Here is a 24,869-nt window from a genome sequence, read left to right on the forward strand (position 1 = left end):
GCTGTTACTTCCCCCTCCGTCCCACATTGGGAGCAGGGGGGGGGGGGAGAGCAGCCACAGAGGCTGGCTGTTACTTCCCCCTCTGTCCCACGTTGAGAGCAGGGGGAGCGGGCCCTGTGCATGCGCGCCGGGACCGCAGGGAATCGCCGCCATTTTTTTAAACTTTTTTTTTTACATTTAATTAATTAACTGGCGCCCGGCCGGAGTCATCGCGGGCCGCACAGCGGGCCGCATGTTGTGCAGGCCTGCCCTACACTAGCAAAGACTAATATAGTGATATAGAAGTTGATAAGTTCCAAGGATCTGGAAAAGAATTTTCAAAGCACACCAACGCCGAATTAGGTTTTAACTTTATGTTTTTTAGATCTTTGTTGAATTAATAAACTTTTATTATTTTGTATATTAGTAGAGGTGGAGTGCATCTAAGGGTTATCTTTCTCTCGTAAATTCAGTTTTCTCCTACCCAGACAGCACCCCTCTAGTACGTAATTTATGTTTAGCTGAGCAGTAACCCCCCCTCTTCCTGTAGTGTATGGCAGTGCCCTGTGACGAAAGGTTCGCAGTGTTGTGTAACAAGAAAAAGGTGCAGGAAAAAAAAAAAAAACAAACAAAAAAAATATATACAGCTCACATTTCATTTTTCATTTTCTTTTTATTATATTTCAGCGGCTAAAGGGCACACTACAGCACATGTGCAACAACGTGAATCTCTAAATAGTTTTTTTTTTTTTTTTGTTTTCATTTCTTAAAAACGAGAGATTGGTCCTAAAAATATAGAAAGAAATAAATTTAAATTCACAGAAAAACTGTACATTTATCAAAAAAGTCACTAACAGTTTGGTTACATATATAAAACAAAATAATAATATAGGAGAGTGAGAGAGGTCATGGGGTTATTTAAAGACTGTAGTGCAAAGCCACTTTGTGCTGCAAAACAGAGCTAAAAAAGTGGTCCGGAGTTACCAATTTATAACTCCATCTTGCAAATGAGAGTTGCTTAGCACAGCAATATTGAAATTCCCCCCCACAGACTCTCGTTCAGTGTAGCAAAGACTTTAACCTGTGTTTTTCCTGTCCTGTTTTTTTTGAGGATGGGCTTGCAGAAAAAGCGATTACCCCTCTGCAGCAAAAAAAATAAAAAGTTAATATAAATGGTATTCTGGTTTAAAAGGATACCTTCTATGGAAGTGACGAGTCTTGAACTTAAATTAATACACCCATTTTTAAATTAACCCTCATTATGTCCAAAAGGAGCATGTAACACACTGTACTGAAATGCACAGTGCCCCTTTGTTGAAGAATCCCACAAAATGAAAAATAAATTGCTTGGGAGAGGAAAAAAAACAAACAAAAACAAATCTTACACATTTACCCAGCCAGTTTGGTTTCATTGACAACGATGGAAAATAATGGAGTTCTTAAGCAACTTTGGCAGTAGGAAGATACTGGCACCACCATGTGGTCTACTCTTACCATGGACCTTATTCATGAAACTCTCAAGCAGCCGGTCGCAGTGCAGGTCGCCACTGGAACAGGGACTTATCCCTGTTTAAATAAAGCCGCCTCAGAGCTCTGAGAATCCAGAGAGATAGTCGATTGCAGCCACTCAATGAACTAGTCTCCACCTGGACCAATGAGAGCTCTGTTAAAAGCCTCATGTGAGACAGGAGAGCTCCCTTAGCTCACATTTGGGCTGACAGAAGGAGAGCCGAGAAGCCTGCACACAGACACTGTCTTGAGCGCAAAGGCTGTGCTGAGATCAAGACATCCTGACACCCCGAGACCTATATTTCCTGGACACAGAGGACCCAGGAACCTGCCAGAGACTGAGATGGAGGGCCACCTGCTTAAGGTACTTCCTGAGACTTTGGGATGATAGGCTGGTAATGGGAGCATCCCTCCAGTCCTGCAGATACGGTCTGGGAAAGAAGTTAGCCATTACAAAAGGGATAGGGGGTTTGTCATTTGTTTTTGTATGTATTGCCTGGATAAATGAACCGGCTCAATAAAGCCAGGATATAATTTCACCCTAAAACAGTCTCCATTTGCATACCTCTGCACACATCGTATAGCTACCATCTGAGCTTTACGAATAAGGCCCTGCTTTTATCATCATTTCTACTTTACAAATATCAGAAAAAGCAAAAAGTTTGACATTAAATACACCCTGAAGTTTCACACAGAACTCCCACCCACCCCTCTGTGGCCCACACGTCAGATGTGTATATCCTATATAAAAATGCTAGATCTAACATTTAAGCAGTTGAATCTCTGTCCATCATACCGACATTAAATTAGGAATACAAATTAAAAAAAATAAAACAAATCCCAGAGAAGAGACTGAAAGTGACATCACTTATATTGTAAAAACATGAACATCCCATAACAAGGGTTCCAACAACACAAACAGAAAACCTTGTTACAGCGCTGTCATTTAGATAAAATATAAATATTTATGCATATTATAAAGTCAATTCAAAGCTTAAAAAAAAAAAAACAAACAAAAAATAATCTGAGGTTACTGGATATAAAAATAGTTTTCTGCAGCTGTGCCAACATGCGTGTCCCATACCAACTCAGACTCCACCCAGTTCTGCCCCAGATAAGGGTGGCAATGTCATGTTTCCACTAAATCTCCAATTTGGAATGAGCAGAATGTGCTCAAATTCTACTCCCTTCCTCTAACAGGTAAAGGCTTAGGCCTCAGAAGTGCAGAAGGGAAGGCAGACCTGCTTATGGTGGCTTCTTTATTTTTGCACAGGGTCCATCCCTGCTGCTCTTGAATCCACATAAATAACAAACGGGCGGGTTCTTCCTTACAGCAGTGATTGATCCGTTTGTAGAAAGAGTGGATGGAGCATCTTGACTCTTTATTGCTTTACAATGCAGCACTCCCATTATTGGAGGTGTATAACTGCACATCAAACATTGCATTAAGTAATGACACCACGTCGTCTCACCTTTTCCCTGTGTCCTCCCCATGCAATTACTATTGTTTTGACCCAAGTGACAGTTACATCAAGAGGAAGGATTTGAGTAAATCAAGCTGTAAAAACCACTAACCAAACATGTTAACACAATCTCTGCTCCATTTGTTACAAACTGGTAGAAGATTTGATTCTGAAAGCATTACAGTGCTCTATGGTATGTGTAAGGAATAACTGGCGGACACTGACAGGAGGGTTATCCTTTTTAGGACTAGATCTTTACATTTCCACATATAGTCTGCAATGGACAACAGGGCACTCATTCCACGCCGGGTTACGCGCCGCAGGGCCATATTGCATTTACAGTTACATCAGACTGCGGCCCCTTTAGCGTTGGAGCTGATAAGATTTACAGTTGCAGCCCACAACCTGTGTTACTTTAACAGAAAAAAAAAACTAAAAACCGCAGGCAGAACTGAGAGGGAGAGGTGAGGCAAGGTGTGGGCACGGCTGCTTTAATAAGGAAAACAGAAAGGTAAGGCTAGAAAACAATTTCATGAAAGTGGATAAGAGGCTTCCCCAGTACAGTGAAGAATACAGCACAGCTGACATTACCCTCTTTGCTTCCAGAGACCTAAAAATGGGGGTTGAGCCTGCAAAATACCCAAAGAGCCAAGAACAATATGCCTTTTCTTCTCACATTTTGGGCACGGAGGGGTTTGTAAATTCTCCCCAACTACAAAAACAGGGCAGGATGTTCCACCACATTTGTTAAATAGAACATGGAGAAATACACCCCCCCCCCCCCAACCCCTCACACTTTTTGCCTCCTAACATCACTCCTAGCAACCTGTAATATTAAAAGTGCCAGTAAAAGCTCAACTCAAGCAAGGCAGAGCGTGGAGAGGGGGAGATGTGGGCAAATTATAGCCTCTAAGACAGGAGCGGGTAACTCCAGTCCCTAAGGGCAAGAAACAGGTCAGGTTTTCAGGATATCCCTTCTTCAGCACAGCTGGCTCAATCAGTGGCTCAGTCTTCAACTGAGGCAGAAATATCCTAAAAACCTGACCAGTTGGCAGCCCATGAGGACTGGGAGTTGCCCGCCCCTGCTCTAAGACTCCTAGTTAAGAGTTCAATCATTTGCAAGATCTTAACATCCACATGATGGGAGAAAAAGTGGCTTTATTGGTGGAACAACTCGGTCCAGTTGTGTGTGAATCCCGTGATCGCTGGAGTACACAATGCAGGAGAGGAAGAAACAGACCACCTCAGCTCATGTAAGAAGGGGCGGAAGTTAAGATTCTAGGAGGTTGCTCCTCAGAAGATAGTGAAAAATACATACTCTCCTCAAAAAATAAAATTAAAAAAAAAAACACCCCAGTGAGGACAGGATATTAAAAACCGGAAGCAAATGGCCTATGTAGCCTAGAGAACGTTAAATAAATATACAATTTACATACAATAGAGAATGCCATGTCGCTTCCATGCCACTCAGCGAAGAGTTAAGGGAGCAAAATGGGCAGCGATTATCCTCTGGGAACCCTGTAGTGCTAAAAGGCCTATAAAAAAGTTAATGGGTGCAGCGTTTAACCCCTTCATTGCAAGAGGCACTGCAACACAATGCGTTTGCTGGCACCTCTCGGGCAAAAAGGAGGGTTACAAATGAAGGGGGAAGCCAAGGGAAAGGGGATGGGAGGAGGTAGTGCCAGAGAAAGAAGGGGGTAACCTAACGGGTCATACAACAGTGATAACCAGTGGAAGCAGCACGTTAAAGGGAGGAGGCTTGGGGAGCAAGTCCAGCCCAGGGCACGTGGGAATATAGTTAACCCTTCCAGGGCCGACGCCCACCTTACTGGCCATATTTATGGGTTTGAACAGATGCTACGGAGGAGACGCTCCATCTATGTTCCTTAAAAAAAACACATTCACTATTTGCTATTGCTATTAAATATATCCCGCTAACCAGTCTGCCGATCTAAATAAGGACAACAGGCAAGAAGAGAGAGTGACGTGTGTGTGGTGTGTACATGTATAAGAGAGTCCACATGAATGTTATATGACAAACACATTATCAAAGTATTGCATGTAGTACATGCCCATATTTTGGATATGTACTGTAGTCATTATGTGAACATGTAAGTATCTGCATTATGTACGTTACATTATGTTCCCAACACACAAGTATGGGCTGAATGCACATACAGTACATCTATGTATTTCTATGGTGTTCAATGTAATTTAGTACACGTGAAGCAAGATAGCATGTGTACCAGTTTATGGTAGGCGTGTTTGTTGTGCATATAAGTACGGTATGTTGTACTTTTATCTAGAAACGTAGGCAAGGAATGATGCATGTGCATGGAAGAATGCATGTAAATGTGTTCCAGAGTGGAGCAGAAGAGTGTGTTTGTTGCTTACTGCCTTTCCCCTTTCATCCCCAGCTTGGAGGGACAAAACTTTAGGGTTAGGTCACAGCTATAGCTCATCAGAAGGATGGAGGCGACGGTGAAAGGAAAGAGATCCAGACCCATTGGGTAAAAAGGGGTCAGGAGGAGGGGGTCCTTTATAATGATCTATTAAACCCCTTAGTTGCCATAACTGCCCCCCAGCACAGGATGCAACAACATGAACGTTGCACTGGCAACAAGAGAGCTGAACCCGTTTTTCAGTGTTGCAGAGACACGCAAGGTTGTGGGGTTAGGGGTCAACGGACTCCCCAACCTGTTTCACAACGCATCCTGGTTGCGGCCCTGGCAGAACTCCTCCCACCGGCTTTCGTAGAACTTCTTCAGGGCCAGGCCGGCCTTCCCCACTACAGACTCATCCTCGTTGAACAGCTGACAGTTGCGGAACACAAGCTCGGCATCCTCTGCAAATTCCTCGTAGCTGGAGTACCTGGGGAGGACAAAGAACAGGCAGGATTGGTTTGAGGCAGAGATTGTGTCCTTAATCATTTAGCACTAGCTAGTCTTACTGTGGCTGGGCCCGCTCTTCCATTGCAATCTGCGCCTTTATAGGGGTGTATGACAACATGTAAGAGCTCCAACGTTCCTGTTGCATTTCCAACATAACCTTATTCATACACACAACACCTTTAAAATAAACAGCAATTTCTATATGGCTGCAAAATGCTCCAAGTAAAGTATGTTATAATAGACAGTAGATGTATATACACAGGTCCTGAAGAGTATCATGCTGCAACATGTTTTATGCTAAATTCACATATTGTTTCTTAAACACTGGGTGGCATTACCATTTTCTGCATTTCAGCTCATCTACTACCATACTGCCAATATCCTGCCAGCAAGCATAGCTGTCAAATGAACCAAATCAGAGCACTCAATCCACAAAAATACAAAAACCTTATTATCTGGTGTAGTCTGAAGTTAAGGTGGAGCAGGCTGATCACAACTGCTTGAGCCAATATCCCCTGCTCAGCCATAGTTTGTAGGGGAGTAAAGATAACACTTGAGTGACCAGGCACATCTAGATACAAAGGATTTGGGAGTTTATGGTGAGAAGGGTAGAACCAACCTCACATGATAGCAGTGTCTGACTTCCACAATTCCCTAGAAGCAAAGAGTGCACAGCGCTCTTCTAGCTTACAGTAAGGATGTGAGAAACATACATTTACATAGGTGGTACATTCTAATAAACCAATTAACACGTTAATGCCTTTCACTGACAAAATGGTGCAAGCAATACATTGTTGAAATTATTTATTTTGTTAGCTTGTTTTACTCTCTTCCATAGTCCATTGGAAAGGGATATTTTGCTCCAGGCATTAGATGCTTTTGTATATGTAGCAGTTTTAGCTCCAGCAGCAGTTGAGTAATTGAAAGTTTCCCATTGTTTACTTATAGGACACTATAGAAGCACTCGCATCCCCACCATTCGCCAAGAAACTTACTTGCCATTCAGCAACTTGTGCCTCATTGTAGAGAAGTCCATGGGATGCCTGATCACTTTCCTGTAGTCAGGGACGAGACGTGGGTCCACAGGCTCCAGGAAGGGCCACGCCTCCTCATGTGACTCCATCTCCATTAAGATGATCCTGGGAACAGAGACGTTTAGGTGACCATTATACACGGCAGAATGCCATTGACCATTGGCTCATTGAACAAAGCTAACCCTTATCTTGTATCAGTCCCTCCCATGTCTGGGTAAATGTGGCCTGAGCCTCTTGTTTCACGATGAGCAAGGCCTGGGACATAGTAAACACTTTTGTGCTGCTGCTTGCTGTTGCTTGCTGCCGCTCGCTCTACCAGGAGCTTTTTGCTGTCCTGGCAGAGGAGACAGCAAGCGCGCTTGGGAGGCGGGTATCACTGTGTGTGTGTGTCACTTGGTAGCTGTCAGTGTGTGTGTGTGTGTGTCACTTTGAAGTGGTCTGGGTGTCACTGGTGAACCTGTGTGTGTGTGTGTGTATATTATATAATATTTAAAAAAAAAAAAAAAGACATGTTGTGAGAATAAATTATTTATTAACATTGTGCAACTTTGATAAAACACACACACACACACACACACACACACACACACACGTGCTGCGTCTGGTCTGGTGGCTCTGCTATCTCAGAACACCGACACAGTAGGGAAAAAAAAGGCTGCAGCCCCATTGGATGGGAGCGGTTACGTGACCGCTCCTCCGCTCCCCCAAGCGGCAAAATTTCAAACTCTCCTGTCTCTTCTGATTTTCTCAGTCTCCGCACGCATCAGCAAGCATGCGGAGGGAGAAACTATAGCCGCGCTGATTACAGATGCAGGGGCTTTGTGCATCTGTTCAGCGCGGCTCAGCGACGCTGATTTTACTATGTCCTAGGCCATAGAAGCACCAATAAATCATTATCTTCTACTACATGTTGGCATTTTAATTATGAGGAATATAGTTTTTCATTGTCTAAAAAATACCATTTGTAAAAAGCCAATACTTTATATGCAACAACATGCACAGAAAGTGGCCTTCCCAGCAATACTAACATGGGCAAACAAACTGAATGGATTGATCCTCCCTAGGACACCCTGAGGTATCAAGTACAGATACCTTTTTACCCCAGGGTATAACCCCACTAGGTGCCGGTTTCTTACTCGCAGAACGTGAGGTCAGGACTCTGGCTCCTTGTAGCCATGCGTTTCCGCTTTGAAAGGGATGCTTCTGCCGAGTACTGGAACACTGCGGCCTGTTCTCGCTGTCGTGATGGGTTTGAGGGACTGTCGTACTCCTGGTATCTTAACACGCGCTTTTTGGCGCGTCTGGAAGAGCCACAGGAGCGTAGAAACTCACTTTCCCCTTGCTGTAGAGAGAAATGTACTCCTGTAACCTAATAAACATGGCACCCGCATGTGGCAGCACAGTACAGAACTAGCAGCTCAGGGAGTAAAGTCACAGGCTGTAAACCATGACACTGGAGTTTGAATCAGTGTGAACATGGTTCAATTCCTTGGGACCTTGGGCAAGTCACGATCTCCTGTGCCTCAGGCAGCAAAAACATAGATTGTAAGCTCCACGGGGAAGGGACTGTGTCTGTAACATTCCTATGTGCTGCGTACCGCGCACTATACGGTCATTGTTAAACACTTTGATTTCCATTGCGAGAAAAGTGCTAAATAAAAGTTTCTATTATTAAATAGGTGTGAAAAACTCATGGAAGCAGTAGCCTTAATCTACAATGGGAAGCGACTATCCCACCTTACAGACGAGTCACAGGTGCAGAAACCCCGGAATAAATGAATGAAGTAAAGCAAGGGGGGGTGGGGGGGTGGGGGGGTAATATTAGAGCTAGTGCAGCATTTGTCAGCAGCCAAGATTTTAAAGGAAATCAAACCCAAACTAAACCCTTATTCTGTAAAACAGAGACACTGACATCTATGGCAGGACAAGGCGCATTTAATTCACAGACTATGACTATTATTCTTAAACTAGAGAAGCTCCTTATCTAGAATAAACTCAGCTTGGCCCCCTCAAAACAGGTCATATCAGCACCAGATCTCAGTAAAACTTCATTTCATGCTAATGACACATTGAAAAGAGGAGGAGGGGGGGAGGGAGGGGGAGTTGGAGCACGCATGTAATCCCTTCTCTGCCCCTATTCTGCAACGTGTCTTTGGTCCGTTTTACAGCAACAGGGTTAGCCAGTCTCCCAATTCCCACACACAGATGCCATTGGCCTAAACACTTCTGAAAATGCCACAGGATTCCTATGTGGTGTTCAGGGCGCAGTAGTGCTAGAGGGACAAAAGTTATTTAATATGCTCCCCTGTAGCGCTCGCCATTCTTTGTATGCATTACCACTTATACACACTACATTGTTGGGTGCCTGAAACAAGCTTGCAATGTTTGAGTGAACCCTCTGTCCTGTTTGTATCGTACTTACCAGAGACACGCAGGTAGGGCAGAACCAGTCACCCTCCGGCACCTGTGTAATTCGGGGACGGTGGCAGTAGGTGTGGCAGCCTCGATCACAGCTGTCACACAGCAGCAGATATTCATCGTTGTCTCCTTTCCGACAGACTAGGCAAGTCTACAATCATACAAGGAGTGGCATACGACAACTTACTACACCGGTATATTTTTTCTTATAAGAAGTATATATTTACACAGGATTTATTTCTTCTCTCCGTAGATCCTGATCTCTTTTCCATAAATACATATACACACAAAATTTGGTCCAATAAAAATATACACTTACATGGGAAACCCCACAATAAAAAAGTGTGTATTCCTTTTAGTGCTGGAGAGTTTATAGAACCCACCACATGAGCACTTACCACTTTATTAACAGAGCGTTCCCAGGCGATAGACTTCTCCAGCTGCTGCAGGCAGAGGGACAGCTGGGCAGCGCTCCGACATCTCTCTACTGTCTGGCGCCACAGCCGCAGACGTGGTGTGGTGGTGTATTCACTGCCCGGAATAAAACAAAAAAGAGAAACTTATAGGCCAATGGGTTTTCTTTACAATTGGGTAAGACTAAATGAGAAGAGAAAGCCTGAGGGGGGGAGGGGCAGGGGATGAGGGGCGGAAAGGAACAAAAGATTAAAGGATGAAGCCAGTGACACAATGAAGTGAGGAAAAGAAGGATTGAAAGGAGAAATCCATCCTAACGAACCTCAATCTTTTAATTTTTACACGATTGGAACCAAGGGGACCCCGCCGGAGCTGATCCGCACTATTTTCAGTTCTGGAGATTTCCGTTTTCCTGAGATACTTACAGGTGACTTTACCCGTATTACTTCCTGGTTTTTAAATAGCCATCCAATAGGAAGCCACAACCAATATTGGTGCAGCTTCCTATTGGTGGAGATTTTGTTTCTCATGAAAGAGATTTAAACCCAGTAATTCACCGGTAAGTAACTCAGGTCCCCGGAGCTGAAAATATTGGTGTTTGACACAAAGAGATCCCCAGTACCACCTTGTAAAAAAAAAAAAAAATGGGGGCAAAATCCCCCAAAAAACACAGTAGTAGGACGTGCTCTTTTAAGAAGAGATCATGAGTAACCAGAGAGCAGAATGCGAAGGAAACGATTTGTGTCTTTACATCTCAATGGTAGAGAACTGGCCCTCTGGGTCAGTGAGCACCGCCTTCTCATGCTGCACGTCATTCAACAACCAGAGAGGCTCCTTCAGGTATCTCCTCTCCACATTGTGCTCCAGCTCCAGAAGCCGCAGTACTGCCAGGTCCAGGGGGTTAGCCGGCTCCCGGTGTGGCCGCCCTTCCTCTTTCTTTATCTTCACTGTGATATCATCAGTGGCCTCCAGCTGGTGCTCAAAGTACTTCAGGTCACTTCGAATGGAGTCCAGGCTTGAAATCGTCCAGCCCTGTACGGAGGTAACAAAAGAGAAGGGAGCTTTAGAGACAGAGTTCTTCACAAAACTGCAACAGGGCCAAATTGAGGCACTATTGCAGTTTAATGAATATCCCTCAAGGGGAAAAGTAACCAGGAACATGAAGGGGCATGAGGAGATATTCCAGGAAAGGAGACGTGGTTGAGAAGTTCAGAAGAATGTCATGTTTGCTGGAAAGGCACTGCACAAAATTATCAAAGCAGACCAAGCAGGAGTCTGTTCTGGTTTAAGATTACACTTTACAATAGTAAAGGAATTATTTTATTGACAGGCCATAATACTGCCGTATGTTAGAAAATGCTGAAAGAGCCTGCAAAATGTTATTTATAGATGGGTTAAAAAAACAAGGGAAGAGCCCGTGGGAGGGACCGCATTTCCCTTCTTCTCCCAAACATACAGATAAGTTGTGACTGACCCTTTGCTGCAGGTCAGCTAGACAGATCCTCTGTTCCAGATCCTCCACCCACTGCAGGATAGAGAGGTCCACTTGGAAAGTCCGCTCTGTCACGGACCACTTCTCCAGCGTCTCCTGGCACACTGGGTGATCCGCTCTGGTTGTGAACTCAAAGAGGGCGTCTGGGTGGGGGGACAAAACCAAATATACTTTTATCATCAATGAAGACTTTAAAAGAGGAATTACAATTATCGTTGCTCTCCCCCCAACCAAAGTAAACCTATGACAGTGATATGTTGATGTCCCTTTTATGAGAGTTCAGAGTAGCTCATTGCCGTGCCTTTCATAGGCAAGCGGTCTGGTTTGAACGAATGTTTAGCATGGGAGTTTAGCACTATACGGATGGCCTCACAGAAGGGTGAGGCAAAGTATATTACTCATTGTCCACGACAGCCATTTTATATTCCCAAAACGGTTATATTATTTGGGAATAAAAAATGGACTAAGCAGGACTTCCTTTCTGCTTTGTTTTCCTATGTTTATCTTTAAAACGTTTTCTTCCAGGACTAGACTATATACTATCCGGGACTTAACTGGTTTAGCAAAGCATAAAATAACAGAGCAATCCCAGTCAGTGCGGAGATAAAGATAGAGGGCTGTACTGCAAAGCTACTGAGAAGTTTCCATCCATGTTACATAGGTAAACTAAGCTATCACACAGGCACTGTAAGGCGGTCATGTGGTCTCTCTCACCACTGGCGGGCCGGGCGCACATCTCCTTCAGGTACTCCTGATGCTTGGCGAGATGCTTGTGCAAGGTTTTCTCCCGGATGCCTCGTGGGTGCAGAGCCTTCAGTAGGGATTCCAGCATCCCTGGGTCCTTTATCCACCACCAGTTGTGTCTCATTTCTACACACACCACAAGAGGATGACACAATGAGAAAGAAGATAAATGGGGAGGGGGGGCCGGGGGGGGGAAGAGGAGAGAGATACAAGTGATAGAAACAAACGCCCAAGAGATTTAAACCAGCAGATCTCAAACATCTACATAATTCCTGAAGTTTGAAAGTGAATTACTTCTGATCAGCTCTTACATTATTGTGATCGACTGGTTCCTTTATACCCCTTTGAGCTTCCTCATTTTTCCTCAACTCACCTGCAGGTATGGGCCTCTCCGTGAGCTGGCTGCAGTACTTCTGTTCTATCTGCTTAAACAGCTTGCTGGGTGGCCGCCCCCTGCGCTTCACCTGCCCTGGCCCATGCACTGGGTAGGAGCTCTGTGGTTTCACGTGGGAAGTGGTGGAGTTTCTCCGGGGATGGCTACAAGCCTGGCAGGGAGTGAAAGCTGAAGGCAGTGGAGTGTCAGCAACAGGCACCCCCTCCTCTGACAAGCCATTGGCCTACAAAAGAGAACAGGTTAGCAAAGAAGGCTTGCAAAGCAGTGTCATTCTAGGCAGAAAGCTGGTAACATGCAGGGTACAAGACAGCGAGATAAAATGGTTGTCTGTCTGGTTCGCTGCATGTGAAAGAAACCGTCCTGTAAACAAACCCCTTAAAGTGGGAATGGTATCTCTCTGGGGTCCGATGGAAGAAAAACAATACATGGTGTTTATTTTCTGGTCTCTACACACTGCTGTTTGAAAAATACCATACAAGGGAACAGGTTGAAGGTCATCCAAGTTTTCTAGCACAGAATACAGGGAATTAATACAGCAACAGATTTTGTTTCTCCACAGAATTTACAAATATGTATAGAGATTTTTTTTCTATCCAGTGCAAGTGTGTGTTTAAATGTCATTACATAGCAGTAGTAAGCACATTGGGAGTGTAAGTCTTGATTAGCAGGATATATTTTTGCAGAACAATATAAGTAATAAATACTCTGGGCACTCCTATTTATCACTTGTTTTTAAATTTGTAGCAGAGTCCTCCTCCTTACCTCCGGTTGGTTGCCCGACGGAGCTCCGCACGAGTGGGGAGAGGTGGCGGCGGCGGCAGCTTCAGACTGCCGCGCATGTGCAGTTGTGACCGGAGCGGTGGCCATCTTTAAATGGCTTCAAAAGCCCATATAGAGACTACAATCCCCAGAATGCTTTGTGGAAATAGCGCAGCGGCCATTTTAGGATGGCTCCGCATATGCAGCCACGGAACTACAAGTCCCAGAATTCCTAGGGGGGAGGGGGGGGGGGGGGGGACTGTACCACATGGGACTGCCCAGCCAATAGGATTGCAACAAGGGGAAAAACAGGATATCCTACGCGTGCAGGGAGTACGCACGCCAGTCTGGACGGAGGCAAAGAAGAAGGTTGTGTCCAGGTAGCAGTGCTTCCTGGCCTAGATCATGCCCCCTAGGCTCCAAGCCATAGTAGAGGAGTGTTGCAGGGAAGGCCCAAGACATGGACTCTTCCCCTTATTGATATTTCTACACCGGTGACCGGACGGCCACGTGGTGCTCTGCGACCTGGGATCAGGCCGCAATATCCCAGAACATTCAGGTGAGAACCTCCGGCTGGAGCCCACCTCACGAGGACGATCAGGACTCTTAGGAGAGAGGGGATTTGTGTTGGAGGCCCCTCAATGTGGGACCCGCTCCAATCCATTGCGACAAGCAGCACCTGGGTACTGGAGTACACATGGCAGGTACCCAATGTCCACCTACATCCACAAAGGGTAGCGATACCTCATATTTGGGTGGGAATTGCTGGGACAGGACACATGGGGTATTGGTGCCACAGCACCCTCAGTACTTTGGGGGAACCACTATGTGTTGGGGCACTGGGTTCATACTGTGGGTACCGGTCATTGTATGTTATCTGTGTTAGTATGTGTGTACAGTAAACCTTAGTTATATACATTGTGTGGTGTATTACTTATTACTGTATATCGGTTCCTGTGAGGGGTTATGTAATAAGCTTTACCACAGCTCCCAAGGGAGTTGTACCTCAAGTTATATACTATACCCAGAGGGATCTTATTCTAGGGTAAAGAAAAATGTGAAGTGTGCTAATAATTTTAAAGTGAATTAGACAAAAAAAAAAAGGAGAAGATCTTAAATATTAACGTGTGTATATTAATATAACCACTAAATGTGTGTTACAACAGATATACAAAACAAACGAATACAAAATATTAAGAAGAGTGATATGTGGGTGATAATAATGAATAAAAGGGAGGAGAAAAAAAAATGAATACATAACATGTACTAACTCCTGTATTCATATGCTGCTCCTGAATACAGATAGACCAGTCTGAGTATAAACAAGGAGGGGGGGGGGGGGGGGGAAAGCATCCAGAATGGAATATTCAAAATACAAACATTTTACTGATAACAGATATTGAAACTTGCAAAAAAAAAAAAAAAAAAAAATTTAAATTAAAAAAAAGCACCAAATAGAACAGTTACCGGCTTATTTGCCACAAACTTGGTATATTCATTAAGATTCGGATTAAAAAAAAATGTCCATTAAGGATCAAAATGGAGGAAAAGATACCAACGCAGAGTCTGACGTTTCCCCTAAAACCTGTGCAATTTGGATGTTAATGGAGGTCATGCAAGCCTGTTCAATCCTGGATCAAATCGGATAGGAATTATGTGGGAGATCAAATCATATTACTCCATCTCCTTGGTGATCCTATAGATAAAGCACTGATATTTGAACAACCAGGGAAGTTTAATAATATTCCTTACTAGCTGAGAGACCCGGCGTTGCCCGGGATGTAAATGCGTAATAGGTAGTATTATTTATAACTCGTGGAACAATAGGTGAGTATTTGTTGTAAAGGTTTCGGGGGGGGGGGAGAAAGGGGAGCGGGGGGGAGAAAGGGGAGCGGGGGGGGAGAAAGGGGAGCGGGGGGGAGAGGGGGGGGAGAAAGGGGAGCGGGGGGGAGAGGGGGGGGAGAAAGGGGAGCGGGGGGGAGAAAGGGGAGCGAGAAAGGGGAGCGGGGGGGGGGGAGAAAGGGGAGCGGGGGGGGAGAAAGGGGAGCGGGGGGGGAGAAAGGGGAGCGGGGGGGGAGAAAGGGGAGCGGGGGGGGAGAAAGGGGAGCGGGGGGGGAGAAAGGAGAGCGGGGGGGAGAAAGGAGAGCGGGGGGAGAAAGGGGAGCGGGGGGGGGGGGAGAAAGGGGAGCGGGGGGGGGGGGAGAAAGGGGAGCGGGGGGGGGGAGAAAGGGGAGTGGGGGGGGGAAGGAAGGGGGAGTGGGGGGGGGGGAAGGAAGGGGGAGTGGGGGGGGGTGAAAGGGGAGTGGGGGGAGGGGGGTGGAGAGCAGTGGGCATATGTATTGTCATAATTTATGTATGGGCATTTCCCCCCCCCTCCTCCGTGCGTCCGTCCCCCTGCTGGTTCAGCTGGTGGCCCCCCCCCGTTCCCCGTGACTCCCCCCCCCCGTTCCCCGTGACTTCCCCCCCCGTTCCCCGTGACTCCCATGCTGTGTTGTGTGTGTGTGTGTGTATAGAGCTGCTGTGTTGTGTGTGTGTATAGAGCTGCTGTGTTGTGTGTGTGTGTGTGTATATAGAGCTGCTGTGTTGTGTGTGTGTATAGAGCTGCTGTGTTGTGTGTGTGTGTGTGGCCCGTCACTCCGCCTCAGGCCAATGAGAGGTGTGCAGGGGCGGGCGACCCAAGGGACCAATGAGATTTCCCCTAGGGACACCGGACATCCAGGCAGGCAAACATACAGTGCTTTCACTAATATAGTATAAGATGGGCAGTTCAACAGACTGCGTAGAAACTGCTCCAACACCAAAGAATTTATTCATCAATCCCATCTTCTAAAAAATACATTTTTAGAAAACGGATATCAGGAGACACGTATAGATAGATTTTTTCAAATCGAGCCCTGACTCTAGATAGACAAAAACTTTTGACTATAATCAAAAAAGGACAGAACCCAAGAGCACTAATGTGTTCAATGTACGTAGCACTCTAAGGCCTGGGACATGGTGCAGGGAGCGGCGCTGGGCAGCGCTGACGCTCATGCTCTCCTGCTCAAGCAGGAGATTTTTCTTGTCCCTGCATGAGCGTCAGCGAGCGCGCTTGTGTGCCGGGTGGGAGGCTTTCGGGAGGTGGGGCTAGCGTGCCACGTCACGGACTGCCATTGGCTTCTGGCAGTCACGTGACCGGCCCTGCACTTGCATGAGCAGCAAAGTTAAACTTGCCTGTCTCCTACATTTCCACACGCCTCCGCACGCCTGCGGAAGCGCCGTCTAAAGCCGCGCTGATAGGGATGTTTCCCCTCAGCACGGTCTTTTTGACCATGTCCGAGGCCTTATCCCCAGGTACTCACTATCTGCATCCAGAATAAAGAGCACTGTTAATAAACACTGGCAAGTGGCAACTTGTGACCCCATTTTGAAAGCGCTTATTTTCGACCAAACTGTTTGATGATGTATAAAAAGGATAAAAACCTTAAAACTACTATAGCACCATCTAAATTAAAGAAAGCGTCCACCGGTCCTACTTTCTTTACCTGTCAAACCCTCAGGGAACTATTGATGTGGAGGCGCTTCTTGCATCACATGCAAACATTTAAGACATGGATGCAAGACTTTTTTCTTCTACTAACAGGCAGGAATGTTTAGTCACAGGTTTTATACACGGCAACACTTCTTTTGTAGTTTATTTATTATCCTGCAATTGCGGCCTCAAATACAGAGGTCACACTACACGCCCTCAGAGATCGCTTTCTTGAACATAGGTTTTTACTTCAGAAGGTTTCTCCTATGCATGGGGTCTGTAGACCCTTAAACCCAATCTCACAATAGTGATCCTACTGATCTCAAGATCATGGGTTTAGAAACTCGGGTCTCTTAAGTGGGGCTCGTTTTAATAGCCGATGCAAGCAGGAAACATTCTGGATGTCCAGACCGGAAACTATTTCTCCTGCCGGTCGGAATGAAGGTCTGGATGTCTCCACAATAGTATGAACAGTTTCCTTCATTTCCTTCTTGAATAATGTTATTGGTTCCGTTTGATTTTTATACTGTATGTTTTTTTACTAGTGTTTTTATTTATAGGTTTTAATTTTAATAGATGTATTTTCCTATATTAATAAATGGTTACTTTCATTGAAAATAAATGTTTTATTATATAAATCATGATTATGTATACAAGATACTATGTACATTTACTGATACTGTCTGAATTTTTTTTATATATAAAAAAAAAATATAGATTTCTATAGGTATTGGTAACTATATAATTTATAGTCATTTGTTCAGTTATTGTTGGACACAACGGATTATGGTTCTGTGCCAATTAGACCACTTACCCCATTAAGAGGGACCCTATAAATACTGCCAGACAGTCCTAATGTAAGCCATCTTTGTAGAAGTGTCAGAGAGCTACAAAACGCATAGGGTGGCTTGTACTCAGCTGTAACAGGTTTGTATTCTCTGCATTCTGCCACACGATCAGCAGGATGGCCGAGTGTAAGGAGCTACATCTGATACTCTGACAAGGGAGATCGTGACAGCCTGTGATATTCACAAGCATTGGTGCCTTTAGTCTCTCCTATGGCTTTTACACGTGAGCAGCCCTGGTTCTGCAACGGACGTGATTGTCCTCTCTGGAGCAATGTGGACGCTGTACTCCATCAAACACTCCTAGCTGATTTCGTTTGGCAACTTGTGGAGGAGAACCTGGTTGGTGAGAGACGCGGTTTATATCTTTTCCGTCTGGAGATTCAGATGACTGCAGTTGTTTAAAGAGCCAATCGGGCGTTTGCGGTGAGGAATTTTACCAAAACGCACTTTGAATTTGGCACCAAAAAACTACAGCTACTGACTCCGGACAAGGGATTCTACAGGCACTTCACATCAGTGCTTTATCTATAGGATCACCAAGGAGATGGTGAGTAATATTTCCTGCCGGATCACATACAAGAACAGCTAATCTCTGAGCAGGCTATGTTATTTGAGCACCCGTATAAATCCTCCAATAACATCCAAATTGCACTACTTTTAGTGGAAACTTCAGAGACACAACGTTGGTATCTTTTGCTCCATCTTTCATCCTTATTGGACTTTATTTGAATCTCAATGAATATACAAAATTGTGAGGTTTGTGGCAAATAAGCAGGTACACTGTTCTATTCTGTTTTATTTATGTATTGTACTTGTATCAATATATCGGTAACCAGTAAAATGTTAGTATTTTGAATATTGGATTCTGGGCGCTCCTTTTGCCTTTTTCTTTATCCTTGGGCACAACATATGAACTACAGGTTCCTTGAAACCACATCTTCTCCAGCAAAAAGGAGACAGGGTGGGCTTACTATTAAGATGGACATGCGTTTAGTGCAGTGTTATATGCACACTCCTTCAAGGCCCTCCCTGTGTACATTAAATTATCCTGTACCAGGCAAGTTTGCATCTTAAATAGAAGGAATATCAAACTTTGTTTCTGCGTGCACAACTTGTAATAGGACTAATATATCTTAAAGTAATTAGATCACCTTAGTGACTGAAGTCATTTTTTTTTAAGAGGGGGGGGGGGGGGGGTGAAAGCAGGATTTTTACAGAAATTGTTACGAGCTCCCAGACTTGTAAATTATTCTAATTTAATATGGCATAGGAGGGGGTGGCATTATCTTTTTGCAGGTTTAATGAATAGAAAGGGGTTAATTAATCCCATAGCAACATTTTTTTTTAATGTAACCAATTTTACAAGACCCACATTACATGGTCTGTATTTCTTTTTTATTGATCAAAAGATCACCCCCCCCTTCCCCCCCCCCCACACCCAGAAATCTCTCCTATCATATTCTCTTCTCTATTTTTAAACATCTGTCACAGAGGATGAAGACAAACGATCCCATTAACGCCCCCAGAACATGCTGAAGGGATCATATCCTTTATCGTACCAGATGCCTCTTAACTACAATATTCCTTCTCCAGCTTCAGATGTGCAGATCCCCCTTCCCAATATGACCCATTGTGAACGGGCGCTTTGGCATGTCCTTAAAGCAGATTACCAACCCAGCGATCTTTGAATTTACACACATTTTTATTTGAAAAGGCCCAAAACCCACATTGGAAAAATGTCCACGTGGCAATTCCTGCAGCTTATTCCCAATTCCCCACTACAGAAGGCAGCACAGAGCGGTTTTCCATGCAGACAGCAGAATCTTATTACAGACACTCTTAATCTTCTCAGCTAAGCAACTCTATAAACACCAAGTTTGAATCAGGGGAACCTGGTTCAGTTCCCGGTGTCAGCTCCTAGGGCAAGTCACTATCTGCCTGATTGTAAGCTCGCCTGGGCAGGGACTGTATTAGAACCAAAGCGAAATGGTGCACATGGATAAAAGGATCTCACAGAAAATACATGGACACTTTTTTCCTACCAGCTTTTGATAAGCTGAATTGGCCAACACACAGCGTTTATATTTTAGCACTAGTTTGGGCTACTGTTACCTGTGTGAATGTTTGGGTTCCCTGTTCCCCTGTTTTTTCACAAGTACCGGGTCCCATCAGTAGTGTGGGAATTGTGGGCCATTGTTCTCCATCATTACCCTGTTTATGTATCAAGATTTCTTGATGCTTGTTCACCATGGAGAGTTAAAGCACTGTTTTTGATCATCACTTGTGTGTGCCAGTGTTTTTTACACTGTGCTGTGGGAATTCTTTCTATTGTGTAAAAATTCCTGTGTGCTGCAAACTATACAGGCATACCCCGCATTAACGTACGCAATAGGTCCAGAGCATGTATGTAAAGCGAAAATGTACTTAGTAAAGCACTGCCTTTTTCCCACTTACTTATTGATGCATGTACTGTACTGCAATCGTCATATATGTGCATAACTGATGTAAATAAGGCATTTGTAACAGGCTCTATAGTCTCCCCGCTTGTGCACAGCTTCGGTACAGGTAGGGAGCAGGTATTGCTGTTCAGGACGTGCCGACTGGCGCATGCGTGAGCTGCCGTTTGCCTATTGGGCGATATGTCCTTGAAGCGGGGTATGCCTGTACTGCAATTGTGAAGCGCTTTGTGTTCCATTTGGGAGAAAAGCGCTATATGAAATAAAGTTTATGATTAAGCTTCGTTAGGGACTTCTAATAATCTCAACGTGAGATCTTAGCAGCCATATTAACAGGGTTTGGGCTTTTTTCAGTAATAAAATATGCATAAAAAGTACAAATGAAAAAAGTTAGTGTGGGAAAAAAACAACAAGTGAGGTGAAAATCTTACTGTAAAGTATTGTGGAGAAATCTTTAAAAAAAAAAAAATGCAGGATGAAACTCATTTAAATAATGATAATAATAATAAATTATTATTATTATACCAGCTGACTTTTCAAATAAACAAATAACCAATTGTGAATTCCAAAACCCTGACCTCCCTCCTTATCCACCAACGTAGGTAGCGTTTCATATTGCAGATCACCTATTTATTCTTCACTTTCATTTTAGCACTGGGGACCCCCGGCTTCCTGAGAAACATAGCAGTGATAAGACTCCCTCTACGCAACTAAAAACAACCGTCAAGTCTCATGGGCCAACAGCAGGCCGCAACTTCATTGGCTAAGGCGGCCCATTGGACAGACGTTTAACTAGGAGATAAAAATAATGTGGATCAGCTACAGAGGACTCCCATGCTCTAACCAAAATATACATGTGAGAAATAGGTGTGATCGCTGCATCAGAGGCGTACGTAGACATGGACGGGCCCCGGGCAAAATGTTTCTATTGCGTTGCCAACCGCACGTGCACGATCGCCGTTTGCCAACCAGCGTGAGCATGAGCGACCGGCAAACGCCGATCGCATGCTCAGTGCCAATCGCGCATTCGAACAAGCAAGTGTCGATCTCGCACGCACAGTCTCCAAATGTGCCGGGACAATATGGATTGACCACCCTAAAGAGCGGGCTATAGCTACGCCACTGCACGGCATGTTAGACAACTTTCAGTCGTGCCTCCACCGTTCTGTAGCATGGCTCAGACGTTGTGACCACATCCTGGATGTCCCTCTTTTACTAAACCGCAATCTTTTAATCCTATCACATAAACATCTGATTTGTGATGACAAGACCGGAGTCACCCTCATTTACAAGCATGATAATTAAATTTACAATAGATTACCAATTTCCCTTCTAGAAATTAAGTTGATAAGGGATGAATCGCTCACCTGCCTTGCGGGTGTGGCTGCAGCAGGAGATGCCGGTGGAAGGAGGCTGCTTGGCTGAGTTGAACAGTTTTGTGAGGGGTCGCTGCAAGGAGTCCTGGGTAGCAAGTGGAACCACTGGCCCTGCTTCTCAGGTGCCTCTTTATCTCCAGCATGGGGCTCAGTAGGAAGGGTGGGTGTTGCCTCAGTGTGAGGCGGGCTGCTCTCTGGGGTCAGCACAGTGCTGTTCATCAGAGAGGTTTGGTTCTGACTCAACCAGGCTAGAAACGCCGACTGGCTCAAGTCCTGCTGGCTCTCAGAGACAGGCACTATGGGGGAGCTGTGATCCAAAATGCCATTCAGCGCGCTGTCCCGGGCCCCCGAACAGTGATGGGACTTGCACAGGTGCTCCGGCTCAGCTTTGGGCTTTCGTGGCCGACCTCGGGAGCGGTTGGGAGGGTTGAAAGCTTTGCCCTCTGCTATTGGCACGTCTGCCGCCTCAGTTTTCACAGAGGAAATCGGGGACATTTCAGCCTGTAGGGGTTCCTCAGTCTGCCCTGTAGGGCAATCTTTTACAGCTGGTGAGGGAAGAGTGCTTTTCTAAGTAGAAGACAGTACTTGTGGTGGTCAAGATATTACAGAACTGGCATTAATTATACAATTACTTTTAAAGACACTACAACCATAAAATACCACCCTTGATTCCCAGAAGCAGAATATAGGGGAATACACCTCTCTCCTGAATGATGTTCTTCTTGCTCCTCAGTGTTCAAGAACTTACCAGCACCTTCAGCTGAACCCTCTACAAAGATGCCACCCAGGTGAGGCAGCATCCAGTAGCGTCTGCGGTAGCGGTCTTGTCCCAGAGATACAGATCGAAGCCGTTGCGAGGAATGGAGAAGCTTCTTCCGGAAAAACATCTTGCGCTGAAAAAAAAAAAAAAACAGCACCGGTTTAGATGACAAAACGCACACGCACCAAGACAGAGACGTGAGCAAGGAGAAATTGATAAAGAGGTTTCCCAAAGAAGAGAACGTCATAGGCATCAGAACGATGGCGATAAGGGGACAGGGAAGAAAAGTCAAAAGGAAAGAATTTTACAAGCATTAAGGCAAAGATAGGAAAAATAAGTTATATGATAAATGAAACAGTGAATGAGAAAGCAAACGTGGTGTAAAAAGCAGAGCAATGACAGAATGGCAGGCAGAGGGGACATTAGTTGGAGCGTCAGGACATGGCCCAAACCTACTGAGTAATGGCAGGTAATGTAAGATATAGTTTTATGTCAAAAAAAAAAGAAAGACTATAAATGTAGGAAACTGCGTAAGCAGAAGCGTTGCAGACCGGAGACGACACACAGAAGAAGCCCATTCAAAAAAAATCGACCAAAGCCAATGCAAAATGCTTAATTTCCAGCAACTAGCGTCTAAAAAAAAAAAAAAGGCAGGAGAGGCCTTATCCAGTAGAACCCAACCTCCTCAATGCTTCCTTTCCTCCACCCACCCTACCTCATCACTGTTACCTTTGTGAGCTTCTCAATCTGTCTTTCCAGCTCCACAAAACTCACACAGGAGGGAGCCTCCTCCTGCAAAGCAAGAACAGGACATCAACTACTGTACTTAGCTCTACTAAATCATACTATAAGCATTACAAACGCCATCATTACGCCCGGGCGTACCTCTTCCTCTATGCAGGATTTCTGCAACAGACCATCGTCGCCCTCCAGCTCTTCGTTCTCCTCAGTAATGCGAGTGCTGCGCCTCCTCCGACCGTCCACCGGACTGGTTATCGGAGACTCTGGACTGTCCGTCTTCCTGGCCAGTGCCAACTTCAGTCTGTTCAAGAAAGGCAAAGAGCATGGAGGGCCGGACTGAAACGGGAGTCCAAAAGCTACCAGCGAGTCCTACTTTAAAAAATAAAGACAAAAAGCCCCAGTGCTACATCCAATACGATAAATTATATATAGTTACGTTCAGATAAATGATACAGTTAAATACTTATATTGGATATAGCATTGGGGCTTTTTGTCTTTTGCTCTCTTCATTAGGTGACAATCCCAGTAGCACTGATATTGCCACAAATATATATATGGTGCGGTGGGTTTGGGTTCGGAGTTTGCAGTGCTTGTGTGCTACATTAAAAAAAAAAAAAGAAGGTGCGATACCCATTAGTAAGCAATGTATTATTATTTCAGATTTTAAACAAGATCACATACTTCATTAAATCTTGATCTTTATTACTCAGACCTGGTAGCTTTGCCTTTTGACTGAGACGGGTTGGAGACCCCCAATGTAGGAGTCCCGAATGTGTGTATTGCTTTTTATGCTGCCATCATTACACACACAAAATAAATGAAGATTTGTACAGTGAAAATATAAAAAAACAACAAGTTTTTCCCACCTGCAAAGGAGCCTTCTAGGAGAAAAATTGTAGTTCGGACACTTAACATACCTGCGAATTTTCCCTTCTATGATCCACTTGTTTTTTCGGTAGTGGGACATGTTCTCCAACGTTTTATCAATTTCACTGCAGGAAACAGACACAGTCACAGGGAACATTATTTGAACTCGCTGCGGTTTCGCTTTCACTCAGGAATTGCAGATACATGCCCATCCTGTGCTTGTGTCACTTTCTACCTCCCAATTAAAAGGTTAATATAATAGATCACAGGTCATTGGTGGCAGGAAATCAAAAGGCCTGCAGGCTCCACCTTGTAGCAGGTGACTGAAATCAATGGGCTAAAGGATAAAATCAGTCTCTGTGTTACAGGCTGTGGAAGATAAACCCAAAAAGGGCTACAAGACTGTTTGCGGTGGGAAGGATAAACTAGACTGGTAATAGGTCACCAGTCCCATGGAATGGGTTGATGCTTCTGTAAGCGGGAAGTTGCTTCAACATGTTAATGTGGGCCACGAAGTAAGAGCTTACTTGATGATGAGGGTGCTGGCATTTAGTTCGTTAATAAGAAATGTCAGCATGGCAGCTTTGGTCTGGGGAGGGTGGGCCTGGAAAGGATGGGAGCGAAGACTCTCGCACAGATCAACATCCCCGCCGTATGCCTCCAGGAAAAGTCGCAGAGCTTCAGACACGTTGTCCCGGTTCAGACTAATCTCAGAAACTTTTTCACCTAGAATCTTCAGGGACTGAGGAAACAAGAGAGCAAGTGTAAGAGAAACCAAACAGTAGGAAAGTAATAACAGAAAGCAAGAGAGGCGGGGAAAATACAAAAAAAAAAAAAAGACCGTAAGAGCGCGCGCGCGCACACACACACACACACACACACACACACACACACACACACACACACACACACACACACCATAACAATTGCTTCTAAATGTAGGTTTCTTAACCTCTTTAGATATGTTTTTTGCAGAAAAATAAAATAGGATGTTGGACTATTCTGATCTTTATATTTACTTTGATTAGATCACCCTCTCCACTATAAAACATATTTGTACATGATCTTTTTGACAGTCCGGTCTTTTTCTTCAAACTCAACACACAACTCTTCCATTAACGGAGTTCAAGACAAAGCCACCAACCCCCCATCTCCTGTCACTCTCCCCCATCATAACCCTTTGATCATCAGGACGTCTGATCAATCAATATCT

General features: G+C 44.7%; 1 protein-coding gene across 3 annotated transcripts in view; it reads right to left on the minus strand.

Annotated features, from left to right (window-relative positions):
- Window positions 1-632: 632 nt before the first annotated feature.
- Window positions 633-24,869, minus strand: part of BAZ2A (bromodomain adjacent to zinc finger domain 2A) — a 73,619-nt gene continuing 49,382 nt past the window's right edge. For all 3 annotated transcript variants that reach the window (XM_075591416.1, XM_075591417.1, XM_075591415.1), the window contains exons 15-29: window positions 24,184-24,398; window positions 23,707-23,781; window positions 22,934-23,090; window positions 22,778-22,840; window positions 22,037-22,181; window positions 21,280-21,833; window positions 12,318-12,561; window positions 11,915-12,070; window positions 11,183-11,343; window positions 10,460-10,740; window positions 9,693-9,825; window positions 9,299-9,445; window positions 8,013-8,218; window positions 6,838-6,981; window positions 633-5,822 (exon numbers count right to left, since the gene is read on the minus strand). In XM_075591416.1, the coding sequence (XP_075447531.1) occupies window positions 5,654-5,822; window positions 6,838-6,981; window positions 8,013-8,218; window positions 9,299-9,445; window positions 9,693-9,825; window positions 10,460-10,740; window positions 11,183-11,343; window positions 11,915-12,070; window positions 12,318-12,561; window positions 21,280-21,833; window positions 22,037-22,181; window positions 22,778-22,840; window positions 22,934-23,090; window positions 23,707-23,781; window positions 24,184-24,398 (2,850 nt within the window). In that variant the 3' untranslated portion in view covers window positions 633-5,653. The remainder of the gene's footprint in view (window positions 5,823-6,837; window positions 6,982-8,012; window positions 8,219-9,298; window positions 9,446-9,692; window positions 9,826-10,459; window positions 10,741-11,182; window positions 11,344-11,914; window positions 12,071-12,317; window positions 12,562-21,279; window positions 21,834-22,036; window positions 22,182-22,777; window positions 22,841-22,933; window positions 23,091-23,706; window positions 23,782-24,183; window positions 24,399-24,869) is intronic.

The sequence above is a fragment of the Ascaphus truei genome, chromosome 3, assembly GCF_040206685.1.
Source record: "Ascaphus truei isolate aAscTru1 chromosome 3, aAscTru1.hap1, whole genome shotgun sequence".
Lineage (NCBI taxonomy): Eukaryota > Metazoa > Chordata > Amphibia > Anura > Ascaphidae > Ascaphus > Ascaphus truei.